General features: G+C 37.3%; 1 protein-coding gene across 1 annotated transcript in view; it reads left to right on the top strand.

Annotated features, from left to right (window-relative positions):
- Positions 1-21,503, top strand: part of BRCA2 (BRCA2 DNA repair associated) — a 91,317-nt gene extending 69,814 nt beyond the window's left edge. The window contains exons 16-26 of the mRNA XM_069080508.1: positions 1,966-2,136; positions 2,652-3,009; positions 3,520-3,675; positions 4,635-4,779; positions 8,922-9,043; positions 11,441-11,639; positions 11,867-12,030; positions 12,128-12,266; positions 13,868-14,112; positions 15,235-15,375; positions 20,679-21,503. Of these exons, the coding sequence (XP_068936609.1) occupies positions 1,966-2,136; positions 2,652-3,009; positions 3,520-3,675; positions 4,635-4,779; positions 8,922-9,043; positions 11,441-11,639; positions 11,867-12,030; positions 12,128-12,266; positions 13,868-14,112; positions 15,235-15,375; positions 20,679-21,092 (2,254 nt within the window). The 3' untranslated portion in view covers positions 21,093-21,503. The remainder of the gene's footprint in view (positions 1-1,965; positions 2,137-2,651; positions 3,010-3,519; positions 3,676-4,634; positions 4,780-8,921; positions 9,044-11,440; positions 11,640-11,866; positions 12,031-12,127; positions 12,267-13,867; positions 14,113-15,234; positions 15,376-20,678) is intronic.
- The last annotated feature ends 4,166 nt before the right edge of the window (positions 21,504-25,669 follow it).

The raw sequence follows: 25,669 nt of genomic DNA on the forward strand, positions 1-25,669 counted from the left end.
CAAAATTGCAGAGAATGTACAGGGAGGATTTAGGCAATCTCATTTGTAAATCATTTTCTTCGGAGACTGACTTACTGATCTATAGGAGCTGGTCCCTGAATAAGGAAATAAAGGGAAAAACCTCAATCCTAATTTTATAATTGGTTAATGTAATAGAAGATAATTTCTCTCAGAAAACAGTGATGCTTAAGTTTGTTTAATTAATTGAATTCTGCATTTGTGTAAATTGGTCGTTATTTTCCTTATGTAAACTTCATAGATAAAATAACGTTTTTAAGAAAGTTTGAAACTAGCTGATATATCCTGAATGTATTTTAATTTATTGTCGCAGTTATAAAAGCTATTAATAATGCTTAAGTAAAAAAAATCCTTTTAGACCATCTTGAAATAAATTATAAATTTTGTTTGAAAGACTTCTGTTGATTGTGATGATTCTGTTCTCATTCAGCTAGTGTTACTTCATTTATCGTAGAAGCCTTATGGCTTAAATGGAGGTCTCCTCTGGCATATGCATAGTGTTCTGACTTTTAAAATTCAATAATATTATGAAATGAACTGCAGGAGAAGCTAAGTGGCAGCAAGTTATGTCTTCTTTGTACTTCTCTGAAGAATGGGATATTTTCTCCTGTGTTCATTTTTTATTATTTTCTGCATCTCTGTGTACCCTCCACCTGATAGTTGACAAGAGATAGGATGTATATTTTACAGGACCATATTTCTTAGCCTTTGCATAGTTTTGTAGAATTTCTGTTTGTTCGGGGTTCTAGAATATTTTCAGTTTTATTCCATTTTTAAACTAAATTTTAATATAGAAATATTAAGTTCTACAAATATTTCCTCATTATTCCTTATTGTCATAATTAAGTACCAACATGTCACTCTAATTGTATATTTTTGTTAAGCAAAAATTTCTAAGTAATCCTTTAACAGTAAGATCTTTAAAATTTAACTCTGAAAAATGTTACTTTATTTTTTTTAGAAAGAACCTAAAAGTTATTTGATTTCTTCATAGTTAATGAATTTGCATTTAAATCCAAAAAACAGTTCATTTTTGTTCAAGATTTTTTTAAAGAGCATCTTTACTTTTAAAAAAAAATCCCAGCTTTTAAGAGAAATACCTTTGTTTTGACATACAGCTCTCTAGAAAATGAATCTAAGATTTAAGATTTACAAAGCATTTTATATGTATCAACTCATTTTTCTTTTCAGTAACACTGAGAGGTAGATGCTGTTTTCCTACAAATGGGGAAGCTAAGGTTGAGAGAGGTTCAGTGACTTGCTCAGGGTCACAGAGCTGGGAAGTATCTGAGGCACGATTTGAACTCATGTCTTCCTGACTCTCAAGTACAGAGCTCTGTCTATTTCCTTATCTTTGTATTAATTTTTCCCCACAGGAAAACAAATTATAAATGCTGACACAGCCATTGATAGTAAGCCCCTACATTGGACCTTCTTGAAATCCCTGAGTCCCTGACAGTGTCATACAATCACTGGAGCCCACACATTTTCTGTTCATTAACTGGGTTTGTCTTAAGTGGAGATTGTTACACCACTTTTCTTAGTGGTTTTTATACTCTGGGCCAGTCATAGTTCCTTATTAAGTCAGTTCTCACCTCCACCTTTCTTGGCCCAACCTCCTTTTTACCTGGCTTCAAAACTATGACTCCCAGAGCCTCATGGTATCCACTGGGTATCCTGTTTTCTCCATGACCAGGGCCTATTGTCTTCATTACAGCTGTTTCATACTTCCAAAGTTTCAACAAGAAGAATATTACTCAAAGTAGTTATATTACTTAAATAAAATTGTGATTAGCCCAGTATTTTGGTGCTAAAAAAATTTTCTGAATTTAAATTATTTATTTTATATATTACAAATATACAATAGTATTTTTTTTGTTTTGCATTGTGTTTTTAGTACAGGTAAATCATTATTTCTTTTTGTTTTTTAATTCATTTTACATGCAGGGCTCTATGTGATACTCCTGGTGTTGATCCAAAACTCATTACTAAAACCTGGGTGTATAACCACTATAGATGGATTATATGGAAACTGGCAGCTATGGAATTTACCTTTCCTAAGGAATTTGCTAGTAGGTGCTTAACTCCAGAATGGGTGCTTCTGCAACTGAAATATAGGTAAATATAAAGCAGTAGTGTTGATGATAGAGAGATCGACAGTCTGGATCTGAGAAGGCAGCACTTAGATTTTCATTGGTACATAGATTGGATATCATTACAGCTCATCCTCTTCCTGCCAATGAGAGTCACTGCCCATCATTGTCATTTTTACCAGCGATGACAGTCATCACCTGATGCAAAATTCAAAGTTATTGTAAGACCCCGTCCTTTTGAAATTCCAGAAGAATATGAATGGCCAATCTAACAAATAATTTTCTAATGCTGGTAACTATATAGTAGCAGGACTGTTTATTTGTATGATTTTTACTTATATTTAAGTAATTATAAGTAATTAAATGACTTATATTTAAATGGTTAATATATGAATTAGAATAAAGGCTAAATTTATCATTCCTGGCAGTGTTTCTGTAGGGTATGTTTTAGTTCTTCATTGCAGGGTGATTATTTTTCCCCTATGACTTTCTAGTTCACCAAATATAAAAGTTGTACTTTTTAATATTGTGTCTTTTTAGATATGACATAGAAATTGATAAGAGCAGAAGATCAGCTATTAAAAAGATAATAGAAAGAGATGAAACAGCTGCAAAAACACTGGTGCTTTGTGTTTCTGAAATAATTTCATCAGGTACAAATACGTCTACAATTGCCAACAGTAAAAACAATAATGTGGACATCAAAAAAGAATCAGCAGTTATAGAAGTTACAGATGGATGGTATGCAATCAAGGCACTGTTAGACACTCCCCTCTTAGCTCTCTTACGCGGGGGTAAATTGACTGTTGGCCAGAAGATTATAACCCATGGAGCAGAACTGATAGGCTCTCAGGAGGCATGTACACCTCTTGAAGCTCCAGCATCTCTTATGTTAAAGGTAAAGAAAATCTTATTCTTTTTTATTTTTAAAACTTTAAAGAGTTCTGTATTATTGAGCTTTTAATTCTAATGTTGATAAATTTTATTTAGTGAAAGCCTACCCAGAAGTATATGTTTTGTTTGATAAGCTGAGTGGAAAATTAGCTTCTAATTTAACATTCTTTTTAAAGCTTTTGGGAAAATAAAAAATATTTCCTATCCCAACTATCAGCATTTATAATTCATTTGTAACAACTAAAGCAATTACAAATTTTGTATAAATGCTCTAGTTCAACCCTCCCCTCACTGCCATCTTATCAGTATGTTGTCCTACCTCAGTATGGCCTCTACTCTAGTAGGCCATGATGGAGCAGCCCTTTTGCACTTCTGATTAGATAAACTTAACACAAGTGTAACATCTGTTTTGAAAAATCGAGTATAAATAAGCAAAAAAAGAAGAAAAAAATTATAATCTATTTTTTTCTTTTGTTTTGAGAATGTTTAATTTATTCCCATTTAATTTATTCAGCTTTCAGCTAACAGCACTCGACCTGCTTGTTGGCATGCCAAACTGGGCTTCTTTTCAGATCCCAGACCTTTTCCACTGCCCTTATCATCGCTCTTCACTGAAGGCGGAAATGTTGGCTGTGTGGATATAGTTATTCAAAGAGTTTATCCTACCCAGGTATGACACTTGATACAAATGCAGGTAAGTCTCAACATTCATGGAAATTATGGTCTATAAAGTTACTATGACCACTGAATTAGCAAATACCAAACCATTGCTTCTCAGGGAAATACGGTTAGGTTCCTTGTGAGTCTTTGGTTACAACATTCCCTTCAGCACTTTCTGGAGTAGCCTCACTGACAGATCAGTGAATTTCCTCTTAATTTTTCTGGATTGTTTTGTTGATTCATTAATATTGAACTTATGGCTGACAGCACCATAGCTCATGCCTGAACAAAGCTTACCTAACTCACATGTTTTCTCTGTAAGGCACATCTGATCCTTCTTGTGCTAGGTAATACTAGACAGTACTTTAGCACTATTTTGGGGGATCATTTTAAGCAGCAAAATCAACCAGCAAAAAAAAAAAAAGATGTGAAAAAACATGGCACTTAATAGACCTTGAAAAGAGTTCTTATTTATAGTATGAAAACTGAAACAAGGATGTGGAGTGTTACCTTGTTTGATCTCTGATGGGAACATTGCACGTCAGGAGACTCAAATTTTTCCTTTCTCTGTTCACATCTGCAAAAGCACAGCAATTTGGGGATACAAATAAATTTTACCAAGTAGGCAATTCCACAAGTATGGAATTCCCAAATAATGAGGAACAACTGTATATTTATACATCTTCGTTAAACAAAAGTCTCTTGCCATTTCCAGACTGCCCTACCTGATAACTTTTAACCTTTCTTAGAAATATGACAGAATAAGGGGCAGCTAGGTGGTGTACTGGCCCTGGAGGCAGGAGGACCTGAGTTCAAATCCGGCCTCAGCCACTTACCACAAAAACTAGCTGTGTGACCTTGGGCAAGTCACTTAACCCCAGTTGCCCTCCAAAAAAAAAAGGAATATGACAATGTATAGAAGCTGGATTTTTAAAATTAAATGTAGATATTTTATGTAAAACATTCCAGTGGATGGAGAAAACGGTATCTGGATCATATATATTTCGTAATGAACGAGCAGAAGAAAAGGAAGCTTTAAAACATGCAGAATGTCGTCAAAAAAAATTGGAAGCCTTACTTACAAAAGTACAAGCAGAATTTGAAAAACATGAAGGTAAAGATTATTTCAAAATTTTATTTACTGATATAAATATATTAATTATTGGAAGTTTAAAATTTTAACATTTATAATTGGACAATTTCTCTTTTTGTTGTTGGAAGGGTTTATACATTTTTCCACCAACTTGGAATTGGTCAATATATTTATGCTTGTTAGTGTTTGGTTGTTTTCAGTCATCTCCAATTTGGGCATGACCCCATTTGGGGTTTTCTTGACAAAGATACTAGAGTAATTTGCCATTTCCCTCTCCAGCTCATTTTACAGATGAGGAAGTTGATTCATACAGGGTTAAGTGACTTGCTCAGGGTCACACAGCTAGGAAGTGCCTGTGGTCAGATTTGAGCTCAGGTCTTTCTGACTCTAGGGGCAGTGCTCTATCCAGTGCTCCATCTAGCTGCCCCATTTATACTTAATATTCTAGTTAGTTTTCCCTTCTTCTTTAGCTGTGTAAAACTTTCAGCGAGCTAGTTCAAAATTGTCGTATTTGTGAAAATACTAATTGCCAGAATGATGTCCTTAAAGCACAGATGTGACACGTCACTCCCTTGTTTAGAAAACTCTAGTGGCTGCCTCTGACTTCTAGGATCTGATAGAATCTCCTCTTTTTTATATTAAAACCCTTCCCAGGGGCAGCCAGGTAGCACAACAAGTAAGAGCACCGGCCCCAGAGTCGGGATGACCTGGGATCGAATCCAGGCTCTGATACTTAGCACCACACCCCGAAATAATTGGCCATGTAACCTTGAGCAAGTTACTTAACCCCGATTGCTTAAAAAAAAAAAAAAACCCTTCCTACCCTGACTCCAGCTGGCCTTTCCAGACTCATTTGACAGGAGCCTCCTTCTCATACTATTTCTCAGTCACATTGTTTTGCCTGTACTTACATTGGTTTATCTTGTATATGATATTTCATTTTCTGTCTCTGGACCTTTGTATAGACTGTCCCCAGGTTGCACTGTTTCTTCAGCTATGCTTCCTAGATGCTTTAGCTTTCCTGAGAGCTCTGCTCAGATACTGTCTCAAGCCTTTCCTAATCAATTCCTCTCACCTACAAGGGTGTGCCTAAGGTTGCTTGCTTTTGATTTATATGAATATCACATACAAAAAAGTCATCTCTTCGTCTTTTAAAGTCCTTCATAGCCTGGCTCCTTGAAGGTAGCTAGGTGCTGCAGTAGTTAAAGAACAAGGTCAGAGTGGTGTTCCAAAAGAGAAGATTATCAATAATGTCAAAAGATTTCAGAGATTAAGAAAAAGAGGACAGAGAAAAAGCCATTGGGTTTGGCAATTAAAATCATTGATAACTTTGGAGAAAATGGTTTTGGTAGAATGATGAAGTTGGAAGCCAGTTTGTAAGGGGTTAAGAAGAGAGTGAAAAGAAAGAAGGTAGGGCATCTATTGTGGATGGTGTATCTACAAGGGCAGCAAAGATATAGCACAGTAATTATCAGGGATGGAAAGACCAAGTGAAGGTTTTTTGAAGGTGAAGGAGACATGGGCATATTTGTAGTCAGTAGAGAATGAGCCAGTAGACAGGGAGAGATTGAAGTGAAAGTGGAGATGACAGAGTGAGTGAAGGAGATGGGATGGAATCATTTGTTCAGGCGAAGAGGTTAGCCTTAGTAAGCAGTAAGGCTACATCTTCATATGAGACAGGGGTGAAGGAGGAAATGGTGGCAGAAGGTACCTGAGAAGAGATGAGGAAAAGGGGAAAAGAGAAAGCTCATGGCATATGGCCTCAATCTTTCCTATAAAATATGAGGCTGTCTGATTAAGGAGGTTCAGGATTCATGTGAATGGAACAACTCAGCACTTCAAAAGATCCAATATAATACAGTTTATTTAGAATATAGGTGAATGGGAAGGAAACCAGAGATAACAGAGTAAAAGGCTTAAAGATAGCAGAATAAGAGCAACTATGATTAATATATATGTGTGTGTATATACATATTTACAATCATCACCGTCACGGGGAAGCACCAACACCTGACCACACAAGCTGGGGTATCGCGGATACAGCCATCAGGGTCCCGCATGGGAGAGTCCCAGGCAGGATGTTTCCTCCATGGGTGAGATTCCAATTTGGGGTCTGAATCTTACAGTTTAAGTAGTGCTGAGAACAAAGAGGGCATACTGCCAGGTGTTTTTTAGTAAGCATTGTATCTTGTGTGGGGCCTGGGACAGAAGCCAATCCCTCCAAGGCGCCCCCCCCCCCCCCCGCAAGAGTGATGTTTCCTTGGAATGGCTAGTTCCAGGAGTTGGGCAGTTATCATATCTCTTCTCAAGGACAGGGCCAGGGTCCCAGGAGAGGAGCAGCCCTCACGTTCTCAAGATCCTCTGTGCCCAAACAGCTCAGGTGTAATAGAAAGGTCATATTGAGTTGGGGCTTTGGTTTGTATAATCTTATTCCTCACAGAGGGCCCCTTGCCCCTTCAGAGGCAAGGCTCTCAGCTGAGGGTGGGGGAAGAAGAAATTGTAGGAGGTTTCAGGAAGGATGAAAAGGTTTGGAAGAGCCTTTGTGGAGAGTGGGATAGTGATTTTAAAAAGAGGTATGGTGGAATTGCCTAGTAGCAGTGAGAGCACAGTTGAGGTTATGTAACAAAGTTGTAGTAGACCTAGTGAGAGTGACTAGTGCAGGGGACATGAATGGCCTGAGAGAAGGGATTGAAGATCATTGTGTGGATAAAGAATAGGGTTTAAGTGAAGGCAGAGGGAGAGGTAGAAAGCCAATAGATTATGGTCAGGATAAGAGAGGCAGGGAATTTTTTAACATGGAGGTGATACACAATGGTGTGATGGCAAGATCAAGGGTATGAACATCCTTGTGTGTGCCTGAGGTGAGGAGGAGGTAAGTGATTGGGATGTTTGAGGCAGAGTCAGTATGTATGCTGAAGTTCCTGAATATGAAGGCATGGGGGGGGGGGGTTGTGAGGCATGTGCCAAGCTTATTGAAAAAGAAAGGAGAGTAACCTTGAGGTCTAGCTACCAGGTTTGGTTGGGTAGTAGATAGGGATTTACATGAACCTCAAATGAGAAGTTACTGAGTGATAGAGATAGGGAAGGAACCTAAAAGTGGCAATGGGGATGAACTCCGTCTCTACCAGAGAGCTGAGGGGAATGAGGGAAAGGTGCAGCCAGTATGGGAAAAAAAAGTGGCCCAGGAGGCCATGTTATCATTGGGGATCCAGGTTTCAGTGATATCTAGAAGATGGAATAGTAGGAAATATGTTTTACATAACTGTGCATGTATAACCTACATCATACTACTTATCTCAGAGAGGGGAGGGAAGGAGAGAATTTGGAACTCAAAATTTAAAAAAAACTTTTAATTTTGCCTGTAATTGGCGGAAAAATAAAATACTATTTTTAAAAAAAGATGAAGAGTGTTAAATTTGGAGTTAGAAGATTTGAATTCAGATCCTGACTCTGCCACTTCCTTGTGATTATAGGCAAGTCACTTGTTATTTCTGGGCCTCAGTGTGTCATCTGCAAAAATGAGGAAGTCTTACCTAGTTCTAATTTCATGATCCTATTAATTTTTTTTTAATTTTTTAACTTTTTAGTGTTATTGATTCTTTTTCCTGTTTTTTAGAGGCACCTGGTGGCACAGTAGATAGGGTGCTAGACCTGGAGTCGAGAAGACATGAGTTTGAATTTGGCCTCATACACTTACCTAGCTGTGTGACCTGGGGCAAGCCACTTAGCCTCAGTTTCCTCAACTGTTAAATGGGGACAATATTAGTACCTACATCCCAGAGTTGTGAGAATCAAATGAGATAATACTTGCACATCACCTTTTCTTATAATTCTAATATGTATATCTTAGAGAAAATAACAGGAATATCATTGGTTTAAAACATGTCCTTAAATCATTGTTATTTTGAGTACGTTTACATAAGCAAATTCTTTCCTTCTTATTTTATTGTAAATATATTACTATCAAAAGAATGAAATGACCAGTGTAGTTTTATTAGAGTAGTTGTCATCTTAATATAGAATTACTTTTGTGTTTTTGTATATATAATTTTTAGAGTGTTCATTATGTCACTTGGTTCACTAGTTTACAATTTATTTTTAAAAGTTGTTAATAAATGTATGTACATAACTGACATTTAAATTTTATTTATCTTTTTTAAAAGAAAGCAGTGCAAAACAGCGTGGGCTGTCACGCATTTTAACAAGACATCAGGTTCGTGCTTTGCAGGATGGTGCAGACCTTTATGAAGCAGTTAAGAATGCACCAGATCCAGCTTACATCGAGGTGAGTGATTTAGGTGATAAGCTCAATTACTCTAGCATCTAAGATGGGAACATTGGGTACTTTAGAAAACTGCATCAACTCCATTCCTTCATGCATTAAAATAGTAATTGAATATATGGTACCCCCTAGGGAGTCTAAGAAAGATGATGTAATTTCTTGAATTAGATAACAGTAAGAAGCTAAATTTCAGGGCCTGGCTGCCAAGGATTAAAGGTAGAAGGATAGCTGGCTGATGAGAACTATTGATTGCCATTCTCCTAGATAGCAACCCTAAAGATACTTTATACATAAATCTTCCCTTAATTTCATTTGCTTTAGGTTTTCCTTATAGATCTTATTCATCTTTCTTCTTTTGACCTCAACTCAGTCAAAATTTTCCATCCAATCCAAATAGCGGTGACTGTAGTATACTTACCCTCATGTCATTCTTTTTTCTCAAGGAACACCTGCATCACCATTTTCCTTTCCTCTAACTCTTGCCTTTGTACTAATGTTTACTTTGTACCTTAATATTTACAAAGATTCTACCTCAAACCCTTTAGGCACCCCATTTCTTCAGCCTTCTTGAATCCTATGGCCTATTGCTTTGCTCTACTTTATCCACAAATTGAGATGGTCACACACAAGATCTGAACATTACCCAGTGTTGTTCAACTTTCCTAATTAGAAACTGAATCATAAGGGTGGCTAGGTGGCGCATTGAATAGAGCACCAGCCCTGGAGTCACGAGGACCTGAGTTCAAATACGGCCTCAGACACTTAACACAAAAGCTAGCCTTGTGACCTTGGGCAAGTCACTTAACCCCCCCCCCCACCTCAAAAGAAACTGAATCATTTCCCTCATCCAACCCATAACTTCCTACGCTTCCTCTCCCTACAGTACTCTCCTAAACCCATTCTTCATGGTTATTGATATCACCCTTCAGCATTTACTCAAGATTACCCCTGCCCTGACTACATTTAACCTCCTTCTCAAATCTCAGTCTAATAAATATTTCAACTCTATACTGTCCTCTGCTCTCGGATTCCTTGTCTTGTTGTCCTGTTGCCACTCATATCTTGCCAAACCTCAGCCCTGGATTATCGGTGTTACCTTCCTCCGCCACTCCTACTTGAGCTACTGAAAACGGCTAAAGAAGTTTCACAGTAATATAATGGTTATAAAATTAGCGATTGATGGGAACAATACATTCCCTGTCTGTAGAATAACCTGTACGTAAAAGATTACTATTTTTTTAGTGATGTCCTGATTCTGGGGAGGGAAAAGCACCAAAAATGCAATTTCAGAAATTTCCTCATTTAAGAAGTAATCTGTCTGAAAATAGGAATTTTCTCTTTAATTAGAAAGAACTTTGTGACATATTGAATGTTAAGTTACCCTATTCCCTAATAAATTACAGTTGTAGTAGAGGAGACTAGTAAGTTAGCTGTCTGATACTGTCTCCCAGTAAATTCAGGGTTTAAGAAAAGGTTTAAGAAATTATTGCTGCAATGTATTTAAATCAGTGTTTGGAAGCCTGTCAGGAGTCTTGGCTAAAGTTTCAGGCAAAATTTTGTCTTGTATTAGGTAGGGTGCTATTGTGATTTCCCACATGATAGTTATTGCAGTCCACTTCAGACAAGCAGTGTTGGGAGAGGGTAGAAAGCATCAGTGTATGGAACCATTCTTGAGAAGTTAACATAAGAATAGGTAACATTTACAAAACACTTGGGTTTACAAAGCGGGTTAGGTAAATTATATACATTATCTTGTTTGACCTGTGAGATTGTTAGTATAGGTACTATCCTCCCTTTACAAGTAAGAAAATTGAGGCTCTGTGAGTTTGTGATTTGCTTACAAATCACAGCTACTAAGTCTTAGAGGCAGGATTCAAATCCAGGCTTTGCAAATTACAAATCACTTTTACCTGTGCCAGGTTCCAAATAATAATTAGGACATTGCTTAGGCACTGAGAGAATATAACAGTTTGTGGCTTCAAAGGATATTAATTTCCCAAATAATTATGTTGTCATATTCTTTTTTTTTTCTTTTTTGGAGGGGGGAGGGCAGGGCAATTGGGGTTAAATGACTTGCCCAAGATCACACGGCTAGTTTTTGTGTTAAATGTCTGAGGCCGGATTTGGACTCAGGTCCTCCTGACTCCAGGGCCAGTGCTCTATTCAGTGTGCCACCTGCCACCCCTATGTTTTCATATTTTATCATGTAGTGATCTCACCTTCAGGATTTACCTATTTTATAAAGAATATCTATTTAAGTATTTTCAGCACATTTTAATCTCTAACCAGTGTCTTCTCTACTGGCTGCAAAAGACAGGTTTTTAAAAATTATTCTAACTATTTTCTTGATTAACATTTTAAAATGTGTACATACACAAGAAGTTTTCTTTGTGGTCACAGGGCTGTTTCAGCAGAGAGCAGTTAAGTGCTTTGAATAATCACAGGCAGATGTTGAATGATAAACAGCAGGCACACCTCCAGTCAGAATTCAGAAAGGCCGTAGCAGCTGCTGAACTGGAGGAACAAGGATTGTTCAAAAGAGATGTGACTGTGGTTTGGAAGTTACGAGTCGTTAGCTATGAGAAACAGGAAGATTCAGGTCAGTATTGAGAACATGCAAGTGTTTTTCATTAGTTTCTTTAAACTGTATAATAACTTTTATGGTTAAATAATTACAAATGCAAGATGGAAAATTTAATGTGTGAATTGTATTGCTTATATAATTATTAATGAAAACTTAAACCAATTCTCTTTTAAACTTCATTATCTTTTTTAAAAGTTAGCTTATATAATTCAGTTATTGACTTAAATGTTATTTTTAAATAGCTATATTGAGCATCTGGCGTCCATTATCAGATATATACTCCCTGCTAAAGGAGGGAAATCGATACAAAATCTACCATCTAGCATCATCACCATGTAAAAGCAAATCTGATAGAGCTCGTATCCGATTAACAACAACAAAGAAAACTAAGTATCAGCAGCTGCCGGTATAAAACTTTTAACTCTCATTTTACAATACCAATAAATTTACACTAGTTTTATGAAACCTATGGAAGCTGAATGTTTAAAAAATGTTTTTTATAGGTCTCTCAAGAAACTCTCTTCCAAGTTTATCAACCAAGGGAAGCACTACCATTTATCAAGTTATTGGATCCATCGTTTCAGCCCCCTTGTGCTGAAGTAGACGTGGTAGGGTTTGTGGTTTTTATCACCAAAAAACCAGGTATTCTTCATGGAATTAAATGGGGCATTTTTATTTGTGTGTTCTAAATTTCATCCCTACTAGGTAGTGGTAGTAATTTTGTATTTATTTTACTATTAATTATAGAAGGTGATACAGTGGATAGAGCACTGGGCTTGAAATCAGGAAGACTCATCTTCATGGGTTCAAATTCTGCCTCAGATACTTCCTAGTGGTGTGACTCTGGGGCAAGTCAGTTAACCCTGTTTAACTCAGTCCCTCATCTATAAAATAAGCCAGAGAAGGAAATAGCAAACCACTCTAGGATCTTTGCCAAGAAAACCTCAGATGGGGTCATGAATAGTCAGACATGACTCAAACAACAGAACAACGGCAAAATGAATTATAAAGGATCAAAGGAACCTTTTAGTATATATTGCAGGCTTCAGTATTATACTAAACTGAGTAGCCTGTGAAGCCAATATTAATAAGAAAAATAATCCGTTAGTACTACTTTAAGATGTACAGAGTTCTCTGCTTCTCTTACTTTGTTTGGTTTCCCATAATCCTTCTAAAAGATTGTTACTACAAGCAATTTTACTTTTTAAAGATAAAGTTTAGTCTCAGAGAGATTGTAATTTGTTTATGATTTTACACTTCTCCTTCCAAGTGGCAGAAGTGGGATTCAGACCCAGGAAACTCCTGACTGATTCCAAATAGAGTGTCTTCTCATTAGAACATTTAAAAATAATAATTTTCAAGTGTAGATTTTAACGTGGCAAGCTAACTTTATGTGTAGTCCTTAATTCTTTTTTTTTTTTTGGAGGGGGAAACATAGGACAAATGGGGTTAAGTGATTTGCCCATGGTCACATGGCTAGTTTTGTGTTACATGTCTGAGGTCAGATTTGAGCTCGGGTTCCCTTGACTCCAGGGCTGATGCTCTATTCACTGCGCCACCTAGCCATCCCTTAATTCTTTTATTTTAAAAATTAATAACTTGCCTAGGCCAAAATCTTATCCATACCAAGGCAAGTAATTTCTTCTTGATTTTTAAGACATTTTGTCATTTATGCAACAGGAACCCCTTCAAACTGTATCTCATTCACTGAAGTAATTTAGTCTTAATGATTTTCTTTATCTCTTCCCATTGCTTCCCATTTCATTTGGATACCACATGTCCAAATGGGGCTGATAATACAACTACATGATTGTTTAATCCCATCCTTAAGCAAGGGGGGGTAGTAAATCATGCCCTGGACTTAGAGCCAGGAAGACCTGTGTTAGAATCCTGCCTTAAACACCAGCTGTGTGACCCTGGACAAGTCACTTAACTAATCTATAAAATGGGATATTAATAGCACTCATTTAAGAAGTACTGTGAGAATCAAATGAGATGTAGTTAGTGGCTTGTGCTATAAAATATTAGTGCCATTATTATTAATATAGTCACAGTGTCTCTGACCTTGACTGATGTGGAATTATTAGTCACTCATTGAGGATAGATCATTTAAGAAACTCTTGAGATTTTTCAATTAATTTGCTTTAGTTTTGTTTTTATCATTGGGATATGCTAAAAATGAGTGAGCACATTCGTATTTGCTGCATTTCTGAATTTGTTCTTTCTTTAAAAAAAAATTGCAGGTGTTGCACCTTTGGTGTACTTGTCAGATGAACATTATAATTTATTAGCAGTAAAGTTTTGGATTGACCTTAATGAAGATGTTATTAAACTGCATACATTGATAGCTGCAAGCAACCTTCAGTGGAGAGCAGAGTACAGACCTGGAATTCCCACCTTATTTGCTGGAGAATTTTCTTTTTTTTCTGCCAGTCCAAAGGAAAGTCATTTGCAAGAGACATTCAACAAGTTGAAAAGTTCTGTTGAGGTAAAACTGCTTCTCATCATAACCATAGGTCTTAAAGTAGCAAAAATAGCAAGAGACTATTTTTTTTTTATGAAAATTAGTTGTTCAGGATCAATCAGGCATGAAACAGGGCTAAGGAGGAAAGAAGTGGCCTTTGTGTTGATTGACTTAGTTAAGGGAAAGCATAGGAAGGAAGACAGGAGATGAAAACCAGTGAAGAAACTAGGCTAAACATCAGAAATTCAGAATAATTCATAAACTAAAGAGCCATTTGGTATTCAATTCAATTCAACCATCACTGTGATGGCAGCTGTGGTTTAGTGGATAGAACACTGGCCCTGGAGTCAGGAGGAACTGAGTTCAAATCCAGGCTCAGAAACTTAATAAACTCTTGTGACCCTGGGCAAATGTCTTGATCCTGTTTACCTCAGTTTCCCCATCTGTAAAATGAGCTGGAGAAGGAAATGGCCAACCTCTCCACTATTTTTGTCAAGAAAATCCAAAATAGGGTTACAAAGAGTAACTACAACTGAAACTGCATAGCAACAACAAATCACTGTGGTGCCTACTGTGTAAGTTAGCTATGAGTTGTCAAAAACTACGTATAAACTGTATGTTTATGTTTAAGATTCACCTCCAATATTTTATGCTGTTTGCCCAAATATTTTGATATATATAGTTCTTTATAGGAAAATGATTCTCACCATAACCTGTACTAGTAGAGTAGGGGTACATTTTGCCAAAGTCTGTCATGTTTTTTTGTATTATCTAAATGAAGGAAGGTGGGCCCCTACCATTTAGTTGCAAGAATAATGAGTGAATTTTTGTCTGTCTCTTTCCCTCCCACATTTCTTTTGTTTGTGTGGATAACCTGACTGGGCTCCAGGTCTACCAACATTGACCTGTGGTGGGGGCAGACCCTGTTAAATGTATGTTTTAGTGTTTTTAGGGCTGTCATTGTTTCCCCAGGCCCTGCTTTCTCACCTCATTCTGTAATTCCAGTTCCTAACACACCTTGAAACATGGATTGTGAAGAGGTTGGGCTTAGATCAATCACCCCTTAAGACTCTGTCCAACTCTAAATTTATAAATCTGTTGTTGTGGTTTCCATTTCACAAAGTTCTAAAAATTTTGTCATTTTAGAATATTGACCTGTTTTGCAGTGATGCAGAAAATAAACTTACTCATCTGCTTAACACATATAATTCTAAACAACCAAATGCAGTCAGAGAATATAATTTAGACTCACCTTCTCCTCAAGCAAAACTTGACCTGGGCCATGTGGTAAGTTGATGTGACTAAGAGTATGTATAAAGTGACCATGTGATGTTTAATAATAGATGCAAACATTTATTTCGGTATCATTTAAGGAAGAATTACAGATGCTAGTCATATACAGTATCAGGCAAAGGAAATCTAGAATGTGGGGTGTTTACTGTTTAGCAACAAAACAACCACAAAAACATTTTTGAAGTATAGCTTTGTAAACTGAGTTTCTCATTCCAGGATTCAGCTTAGTAGTTGAACACTTGCAGGGAGAGAAGGCTTTCCATTTATTTATTTATCTTTAGTTCTCAGCATTCATTTCCATGAGATTTTGAGTTACAAATTTTCTCCGTCTTTCCCCTATCCCCCACCTCAAGATAGACAGCCTACTGAGTACCCCTGCCCTGAGTCTGTTCTCTCTTATAACCTCCCCATTCCCCCCTAACTTCCTAGTAGGGCAAGATGGATTTTTATACCCCTTTGCCTGTATATCTTATTTCCCTTTTGCAGGTAAAAAAACAATTTTTTCTAAACATTTGTTTTTAAAACCTTGATTTCCAGATTCTTACCCTTCTTCCCTCCTCACCCACCCCCACTAGGAGGACATACAATTCAGTATAGGTTGTACATGTATAGTTATGCAAAATGTTTCCATAATAGTTATATTGTAAAAGACTAACTATATTTCCTTCTTATCTTATCCTTCTATTTTCTCCTTTAACCCTGTCCTTTTTCTTTTCTTTTTTTTCGGAGGGCAGTTGGGGTTAAGTGACTTATCCATGGTCACATGGCTAGTTTTTGTGTTAAGTGTCTGAGGCCGGATTGGACCTCAGGTCCTCCTGACTCCAGGGCCAGTGCTCTATTCACTGCACAACCTAGCTGCCCCGACACTGTCCTTTTTCAAAGTGTTTGCTTCTAACTACCCTCTTCCCCCAGTCTTCCCTCCCTTCTATCATCCCCCATTTTGTCCCCTTACCCCCTACTTTCCTGTAGGGTAAGCTACCCAGTTGAGTGTGTATATTATTCCCTCCTTAAGCTAAATTCAGTGAGAGTAAGGTTGACCCATTCCCTCTCACCTACCTGCTCTTCCCCTCCATTGTAACAGTTTTCTCTTGCCTCTTTTATATGAGATAATTTACCCTATTCTATCTCTCCCTTTCTCCTCCCAATATATTCCTTTCTGACCTCTTTATTTTTTAGATATCAATTCCTTCATATTCAACTGATCCTGTGCCCTCTGTCTATGTATACATGTACACACATATATACACACTCACATATATATTTCTACACATATAAACCCTCCTATATATACATATGTATATATGTATACATATATATATATATATATATATATTCCCTTCAACTATCCTCATACTGAGAAAAGTTTCATAAGTTACAATTATCGTTTTTCCATGTAGGAATATAAATAGTTCAACTCTGATAAGTTCCTTATGATTTCTTTTCCTTGTTTACCTTCTCGTGCTTCTTGTATCTGAATGTCATATTTTCTATTCAACTCTGGTTTTTTCATTAAGAATGCTTGAAAGTCCTCTATTCCACTGAATGACCATATTTTCCCCTGAGACATGATGCTCAGTTTTGCTGGGTAGTTGATTCTTGGTTTTAATCCCAGCTCCTCTGCCCTCCAGAGTATCATATTCCAGGCCCTTCGATCCCTCAGTGTAGAAGCTGCCAGATCCTGTGTTATCCTGATTTTGTTTCCACAATACTCAAATTGTTTCTTCCTAACTGCTTGTAATATTTTCTCCTTGACCTGGGAACTCTGGAATTTGGCTATAATATTCCTGGGAGTTTTCTTTTTGGAATCTTTTTCAAGAGGTAATCAGTGAATTCTTTCAATTTCTATTTTGCCCTGTGGTTCTAAAATATCAGGGCAATTTTCCTTGAGAATTTCTTGAAGGATGATTTCTAGGTTCTTTTTTTGATCTTGGTAGTCCAGTGATTTTTTAATTATCTCTCCTGGATCTATTTTCCAGGTCAGTGGTTTTTCCAGTGAGATATTTCACATTGCCTTCTATTTTTTCATTTGTTTGGATCTGTTTTATAGTATCTTGATTTCTCATAAAGTCATTAGCTTCCATTTGCTCCAATCTAATTTTGAAGGAATTATTTTCTTCAGTGAGTTTTTGAAATTCCTTTTCCATCTGGGCAATTCGACTTTTTAAGGCATTGTTCTCATTGGCTTTTTGGGCCTCTTTTGCCATTTAAGTTAGTCTATTTTTTAAGGTGTTATTTTCTTCAGTCAAGCTGTTAACTTGCTTTCCATGATTTTCTTTCATCATTCTCATTTCTCTTTCCAATTTTTCCTCCACTTCTCTTACTTGATTTTCAATATCCTTCCTGAACTCCTCCATGGCCTGTCACCATTTCATGTTTTTCTTGGAAGCTTTTTATGCGGGAGTTTTGACTTTGTTTTCTTCTGATTCCATGTTTTCATCCTTTTTGTCCCCACAAAAAGATTCTATGGTTCTCAACTTGCTCATCCTGCCAGTCAATTATGTGACTTTTGAGCTCTTTGCCACAGTAGAGCTCTGCTTCCAGAGTGGAGAGAGCTGTGTCCCAAATTGCTGGGGTTTTCGCAAATGTCAAAATTGTTGTCAGAGCTATGAGGAGGAAACCCTCTCTCCAACCACCACAAGTTCTGGCACACTAGTGTTCTTCACCCCAGGACTACCACCCAAGACTGTGACCCAGATCCAAACAGGTCAAAGCAAGAGTGATTACCCTCTGAATGGTCACTTGGTCCCCCTACAATCTGTAGGCCAGGAGCTCCGGAGGCAGCTACATGCCAGCAGTTGCAGCCACTACAGCTCCTCCACCTGTCACCCCAGGGGCAGGAGCCAGACCACACTCCTCTCTCACTCAGTTCCAACAGAGTTCCCTACTGACCTTTTACTTTCTCTTTGGTGTTTATGGGTTGAGAAGTCTGGAAACTGCCACGGCTGCTGGTGATTCACTTTCTTGAAGTCTGCTCTGGGTGGTTGGGGCCGCCCTGGATCTGGGATCGCAGGGGACTGCGCTCTGTTCCCAGCCTGGTGCAGTGGACCCTTCCTGTCAGCCTGCCAGGCTGCCTTCATCAGAAATTTGTTCCTCTCTGTCACTTTGTGGGTTCTGTAGCTCTAAAATTTGTTTAGAATCATTTTTTTTACAGGTATTGGAGGTGGTTGAAGTGGGAGCTTCAGCAAGTTCCTCCTTTTACTCTGCCACCTTGGCTCCTCCCCTGAACACTTTTTAATGTGCTAGGGACTCTGCCAGGCCCTGGGGCCTTGGGGATAGAAAAGACAACAACAAAACCACTCCTTCCCTCAAGGAGCTTATATTTCATCAGGGGGATGATATGTTACAACCTTAGAATCACTGAAATTATTTTTTAACACAGTTTCTATACTGCTCAGTCAGGGAAATGCCAGGTGGTGTAGTGGGCAGACTGCTGGCCTTGAAAGCAGGAGTACCTAGTTCAGATCGCGCCTCAGACAGTAGCTATTGCACAAGTCACTTAACCTCTCCCAGCCTGTTTTCTCTTCTAGAAAGTGGGTATAATAATAGTACCAACTGTACAAGTTTCATATGAGGGTTAAAGGAGATCAAGCTCTTTGAAGTACTTTACAAATCTGAAAGTGCTATAGAGTTCTAGGCTTTTCTTACCACTATGATTATTCCTGCATGTCAGCAAAGCATTGAACAGAATCTGTCAGGGTATCCTTGGGGACAGGATGAAGAGGTACAAACACATCAGCACATTTAAATGGATTTAGAAGTTTGTTGAATGGTTGATTAACCATACCCAAAGAATGTCATTGAATGCACTGATGTAAACCTAGGAGGAGGTGTCCAGTGAGAGTGTCCCAGGGCTCTGTTGGGCATGTGGATTATATTTGACATGCTTGTCAGATTTGCAGATGAAGTAAAGCTAGGAGCAGTAGCTAATATTTGACAGATTTCAATGATGAATGAGGATACAAGAATATTTTGACTAGAATTATAAGTTAAACTGCAAATGATTAAAGGGGGTCTATACACATGGATCTTGCATAGAGGTTCAGAAAAATTAAGTGTGCAAGGACAGGAAGAGAAAGTTGTGGTCAAACATAAATTCAGGTCAAAACAATCTAAAGATCTTATTTGATAGGGTGGCTAGGTGGCGCAGTGAATAGAGCACCGGCCCTGGAGTCAGGAGGACCTGAGTTCAAATCCAGCCTCAGACACAACACAAAAACTAGCTGTGTGACTTTGGGCAAGTCACTTAACCCCAATTGTCCTCCAAAAAGCAAAAAAAAAAAAAAAGATCTTTTTTGACTCAGAATTCATTAACCATCAACTTTGTGTCATAATAACCAAAGATAACAGTTCAGTCTTGGGCTACATTAATAGAAGTATAGTGAGTAACCTTTATTCTCTGCCCTGGTTAGGTCCCATATAAAGTATTTGGTTCTCAGTGGGTTGGTTTGTTGGTTTGTTTGTTTTCCAAAGATTATTACTAAGCTGGAGAAGAGATTGGCACTATGCTATATGTAACTCCATTAAAGGAGCCACGGATGAACCTGAAGAATAAAATATTAAGGGGATGTGGGGTGGAGAAAAAGAAAATACTAATTATCTTGAAATGGTTGAACAGTTACCATGTGTAAGCAGATTTTTAGATTAATTCTGCATGGCTCCAGTTGAAAGAACTAGAATTAGAAGATAGATGTTAGTAGCAATGGATTTTTTTATTACATGAAAACTTCATAACAAAGAGAGAGAGCTTAATATCCAAGAGCCTGCCTAGTAAAGTGGGAGGTTTCTTGTCACTAAAGGTCCTCAAACAGAGGCAGAGTGGTGAGCATTTATTAAGGGCATCATAGAGTCAATTGATGCTTTGTATGGTGGTTCCTATTTTAAGTTCCTTTCAGCTCTGTTATTTTAAGGAATGGCTTTTTCATCTTGATCTTTTTATTAAGAGTAGCATCCCTTGCTGTGTATACTACACTTTTATTTAGAATTTTACATTGCGGTAGTTGTTTCTAGAATTAAAATTCAATATAGTATTATGGTTGTTTGAATATACCTGTGTTTGTTATTTTATTTTGTTAGTCTGTTGTCTTTATTTAAGTCTGTGAATTTTCACCTTTTTTCTCCCCAGTCTGTCTTTGTCTTTTTTTCTGTTATCTTAAAATTCCTTTGTTCTAAAATAATTCCTTCTGAAAGAAGAAAAATTACTTAATATTTATTGTTATTAAATAATCTGACATATGCTACTAAAATATTTATTTTATCTAGAGTTATTCTTTCTTTGTTGGATTTTTGTCTTTTATTAGAAATCCACTGCTCATAGCAAACCAAGTAATCACTGTCCTGAAGGGAATTCTGGTCTCACCACCAGCTCAGTCAAAATAACCCCAACATCAGATTATAAAGGAGACAGAAAAATGGATGACCCCAGAATCTGCAAGAAGAGAAGATCATTGGATTTCTTCAGTAGACTGCCTTTACCTCCACCAATTAGCCCAGTCTGTACATTTGTTTCTCCAGCTGCACAGAAAGCATTTCAGCCACCACGGAGCTGTGGCAACAGCTACAAGAAACCCATGAAGAAAAATACACTGAACTCTCCTCAAGTGACACCATTAAAAGCATTAAGTGGAACAAGTGTGGTGGAAAGTGATTTGATTGCAGATGAAGAATTGGCTTTGATAAATACACAAGCCCTTTTGTCTAATTTATCTGAATAAAATTAAGTAAATAACTTGATTAATAAAAATACTTTTGATGGATCTACCAGCAGAAAACCCAATGGTTTAGGGTCCTAAAACTATGATAGAAGTGGGAGATATTTCTCAAACCACTGTTGAAGAGACTAAGATTACTAAGTAAGACAAAAATGAAATCGCAGTTTTATCAGAAAAACTCAAGGTGACAAAAACAAAGATGACAGGAAACAGTACATTATCTTTTATTTCCAATTCTATTTTGTAAAGACTTGTATAGTTTGTACTTGTACATAGGTATTCTTTTTCCATTTTAAATAAATCGAATGGGAGAAAAAATTTGTCTTCAAGATCCTGTAAGTATTCATAATGATGTATATATTTACTCAATGGGGAAACATGCTTTAAATTAAAATGGTTGTATTTTTTTCACTATTTACATTTTCCATACTTTTTATTTTACATTGTGCTATTGTATAAGACCTATTTAATGAACCTCTTTTTACAGGTAAGGGCCATTTTTTAGTCTATGATGACATAAGTTCCCAGTATTCATTTTGAGAAGCCTTAGCTACTTAGCAATCATTCCTTTGACACGTTCATCCATTCTGCTACAATGAAGATTCTAGTTATTTTTAAACCAACTAGTTGCAGTTGTTGAATTTTGAAGCATGCTAGTGGTACAACAGGGTTTTCCTTATTAATAAATGCATCAGCATTCTGTCTGCAAAGATGACAATAGCACATACTGAGTTGATTAAATTAAAAATTCGTATTTTTAAAAATATTACTAAACCAGAAGTTAAAAAAATAATAGTACCATTATCAATAAGTCCTTACTATGTGTCAAGCACCATGGTAACCATCAAGGATAAAAATAAAGACAAAAATAGGGTTTTTACCCTCAAGGAATTCACATTCTAATGGGGAGATAATATGCGATACACACAGAGTAAATGGGAGGTAATCTCAAAGGTTAGGTAACTAGCAGGAAGACTTCTTGCAGAATGTCAGATATCACTTGAGTCTTGAGGAAAGCCAAGAAGTGGAGATGAAAAGGGAGAGTATTCCAGACATGGTAGAAACCACTAAAAGCACAGAGTTGGGAGAGTATCATGTTTGAGGAGCGGCAAAGATTTGAAGGAAACCAGGAAAGATGAGAGGCAGAGATGAGAAAGGAGAATGGGTGACAGTGAAAATGCCCCAGAGCAGGGTATCAGGGTCATGGAAAAGCAAGGAGGCCAGAGTACTGGGAGGTAAGTGAAGTGTAAAAATAACAAGAAGGTAGGAAGGGCCAGCTTGTGAAAGACGAGAAAAACCAAAGATTTTCTATTTGATCCGAGAGATACTATACACTGACGTTTATTAGGTGGGGTGGGGACTGGAAGGTGGCATGGTTAGACCTGGCTTATACTTTGGCAGCTGAGTGAAAGGAGGGTGGGCTGCGGTGAAGAGACCAGCCCCAAGGTTATTGCAGTTGGCCTGATGTGATAAGGGCCTGGACAAGACGGCAACTGTGTGAGTAGAGGGAAGGGGACATACACAAAAGACGGTAGAAATGGCAAGATTTGACAACAGATTAGATGTGTGGGCTAAGTGTAAAGGAGGAGTCGATGACAACTAGGTTGTGCTCCTGGATGACTGACTGGAAGAGGATGTTGGTACACAATAGTAATGGGGAAGTTCAGAAGAGGGAGGATCGGGGAAAGACCATGAACTTGGTTTTGGACATGTTTAGGGTGCCTATGGCATCCAGTTCCAGATTGCTGATAGGCATTTGGGGATGGGAAGGACTAGGTCAGGAAATTGACTAGTGGAGTCACTTTGGAAAAGTTGGGGGGGGGGGGGGTGGCTAGGTGGCACAAGTGAATAGAGCACTGACCCTGGAGTCAGGAGGTCCTAAGTTCAAATCCAGCCCCAGACACAACACAAAAACTAGGCATGTAACCTTGAGCAAGTTACTTAACCCTGATTGCTTTAAAAAAAAAAGGGGGGGGGGGATCTGTGACACAAATAAAGTTAAGGGTCCCTGTTATAGTGAAGAGAAGGTCTAGGACAGAGCCTCAGGGGACACCCACAGTTAGTGGGCATTACCTGGATGAAGTTACATCAAAGAAGACTGAGGATCATCAGACAGGTAAGAAAAAACCCAGGAGAGAGCAATATTGTAAAAATTTAGAGAGGAAAGTGGGCAATGAGTAGTGTCAAAGTCTTTAGAGAGCTCAAGGAGGATGACCATGGAAAAGAGGTCATTAGATTGGGTATCATCTTGATTATTTACAACTTAATTCTCTATATTACCTCTTTCCAGCAAATCTTGCTTTTCAGGTTCTTCACATTGTCATCCACTGTACTCATTTCACCTTTGATGTTTTCATAGGACCTAGAGGGCAAAGTCTTTAAAACTTAAACCAATATCTCCTCACACAAAGGAGTCCAAATTCCAAGACAGCTTATTTAAAGGGCAGCCCTGATTAGGCTTATGGCTAAATTCATCATAGAAAGAAGGGACAGAGCACCCGCCCTGGAGTCAGGAGGACCTGAGTTCAAATCCAGGCTCAGACACCCACAAAACTAGCGTGTGACCTTGGCCAAGTCACTTAACCCCAATTGCCCTACCTTCCCTCCAAAAAGCAAAAAAAAAAAAATTTTTTTTAAGAAAAGAAAGGAGGGGGGCAAGTAGTGGGAGGAATATATATGATAGGTTTATGGTTTTATAGTTTGTGTTGAACCAGGTGTTCACAGCATGGCTTCCTTATAAATAATACTTCAAAATATTAAGTAAAGAAAACATTCTAAACCCAAATACTTGGATTAATTTTGGTATTTTAGAAAACAATAACTAGCATTTTATAGTGCTTTTAAGACTTGAGAGACAATGTGGGGTGGTACATAGAGATCCAGCCTTGAAACCAAAAAGACCTGGGCTCAAGTCCCACTCCAGACACTTGCTCAAGGTCTTGTGACTCTAGGCAAGTAATTTTACCCCTCAAAGCACTCTAGAATTAACCACTCCAAGGGGAAGAGAAGCTCCTTGCCTGCATTGCTTGAGGGAATTTTCTCATTCAGGATTTCCTTTTACCTATGAAATGACAGGCCCAGTCCCTAAATCCTTTTATTGTTTGTAAAGTGATTTATACACATTCTCACGTTTGAGCCTTTTTATGAGCCTGGTAGACTATACAAGTATCTTAATCCCCATTTTACAGTTAGGGAAACAGAATTATAAAGTTTGAGTGACTTGCCCATGATCATAGTGTTAATGTTAGAAGTACTATTCAAACAGATCTTCCTGACTCCAAATTCAACTTTCTCCTCATTCATTCAGAATACATATTGTTTTCAGTTGTGCTTTATCAACATGGTTAATTGCCTTCAAATTAAAATAATTTGCCTTTAAAAAGTATTACTATTATGATCTTTTCTGCTATTGCTACTAATCTATGACTTCTTTTGAACATCTTTGTTTTATGTATTTTATTTTCATTTTTAAAAATTTTTCATTGCCTGATTTACTTTAGGCCTAGTTTATTTCTAGATTTCATAGAATAATGCAAATTTTTTTGTGGTATCATAAGATTACAGAGTACTTTCCTCACACCCTTGGGGCAAGGTAGTATGTCATTCTCATTTTAGAGATAGGACAACTGAGAACTAGAAAGTTGAATTAAGCTGTCCAGAGGTGGGGAACCTTTTCATGTTAGAAGGCTACATTAATATTTAGCTGTAATCAAATAAGACCACATTCAAGAAACTTCAACTAGATACACTTAAAAATGTGCCTTATTTTGTAAAACTCTAACTACTGTGTACTTAATTTCAAATAATGAAAACTATTTGTTAATTTTAAAGTTAACTAACCTTTAATGACTTTTGTGTCTGCTTTTTGTTGGAAAGCATTTCAATGGAGGTCAGAGTTTCAGTTGATCCTCTAGATAGCTATCAGTCACTTGTGAATTTAAGGGCATCTTGATTGGGTTAAGTAAGGAGAATGTAGATCCACAGCAATATGTAAATGGTTGAAAAGCAAGAAAGCATGTTAATTTTGTCGAAGGGTATTCTAACTGCATTTTTCATATTTCAGTTGAATCTTTCTTAGCATCAAACAATGACTTTAAAATGTCATCTACTTCAATCAATTCCATCTGTAATTCTTTAAGTACCTTGATGCTATCAACTAGGTGAGGCTGAAATGCAAATTTGAGCGTGATGTCATGATTCTCAAAGTCATTGCATCTTTCATTTATTCTCTAGTTGATCTAGAATTCTTCATATAATTCACACATATGATCCTGTTCATCAGTGACCTTTGCTAACTAGGAAAAATGCTCATCCAAAATTTCCTTTTGAAAAAAAAATGTCTTTTTTCAAAATGCTTGGATTTTTTGCCACATATCATATATAGACCTTGCAAAGAAATATTCAAGTTGTTTTGGTTTGACATGATATCACATAGAAATTGGAGCATTCCTATAAAAATATCCTTCCAATAATTCAAATTGTAGTTCTGTTCTTCATAAAATTTAACTATCTGTTCTCACTGAGATAAAGTTTTGGCTAACACCTGTCCCTGTAATAGCCAGTGCACTTTAGAATGATAT

Source organism: Petaurus breviceps, unplaced genomic scaffold, assembly GCF_028583685.1.
Source record: "Petaurus breviceps papuanus isolate PSGF00001 unplaced genomic scaffold, PetGlider_PUasm1.0 91133, whole genome shotgun sequence".
Taxonomy (NCBI): domain Eukaryota; kingdom Metazoa; phylum Chordata; class Mammalia; order Diprotodontia; family Petauridae; genus Petaurus; species Petaurus breviceps.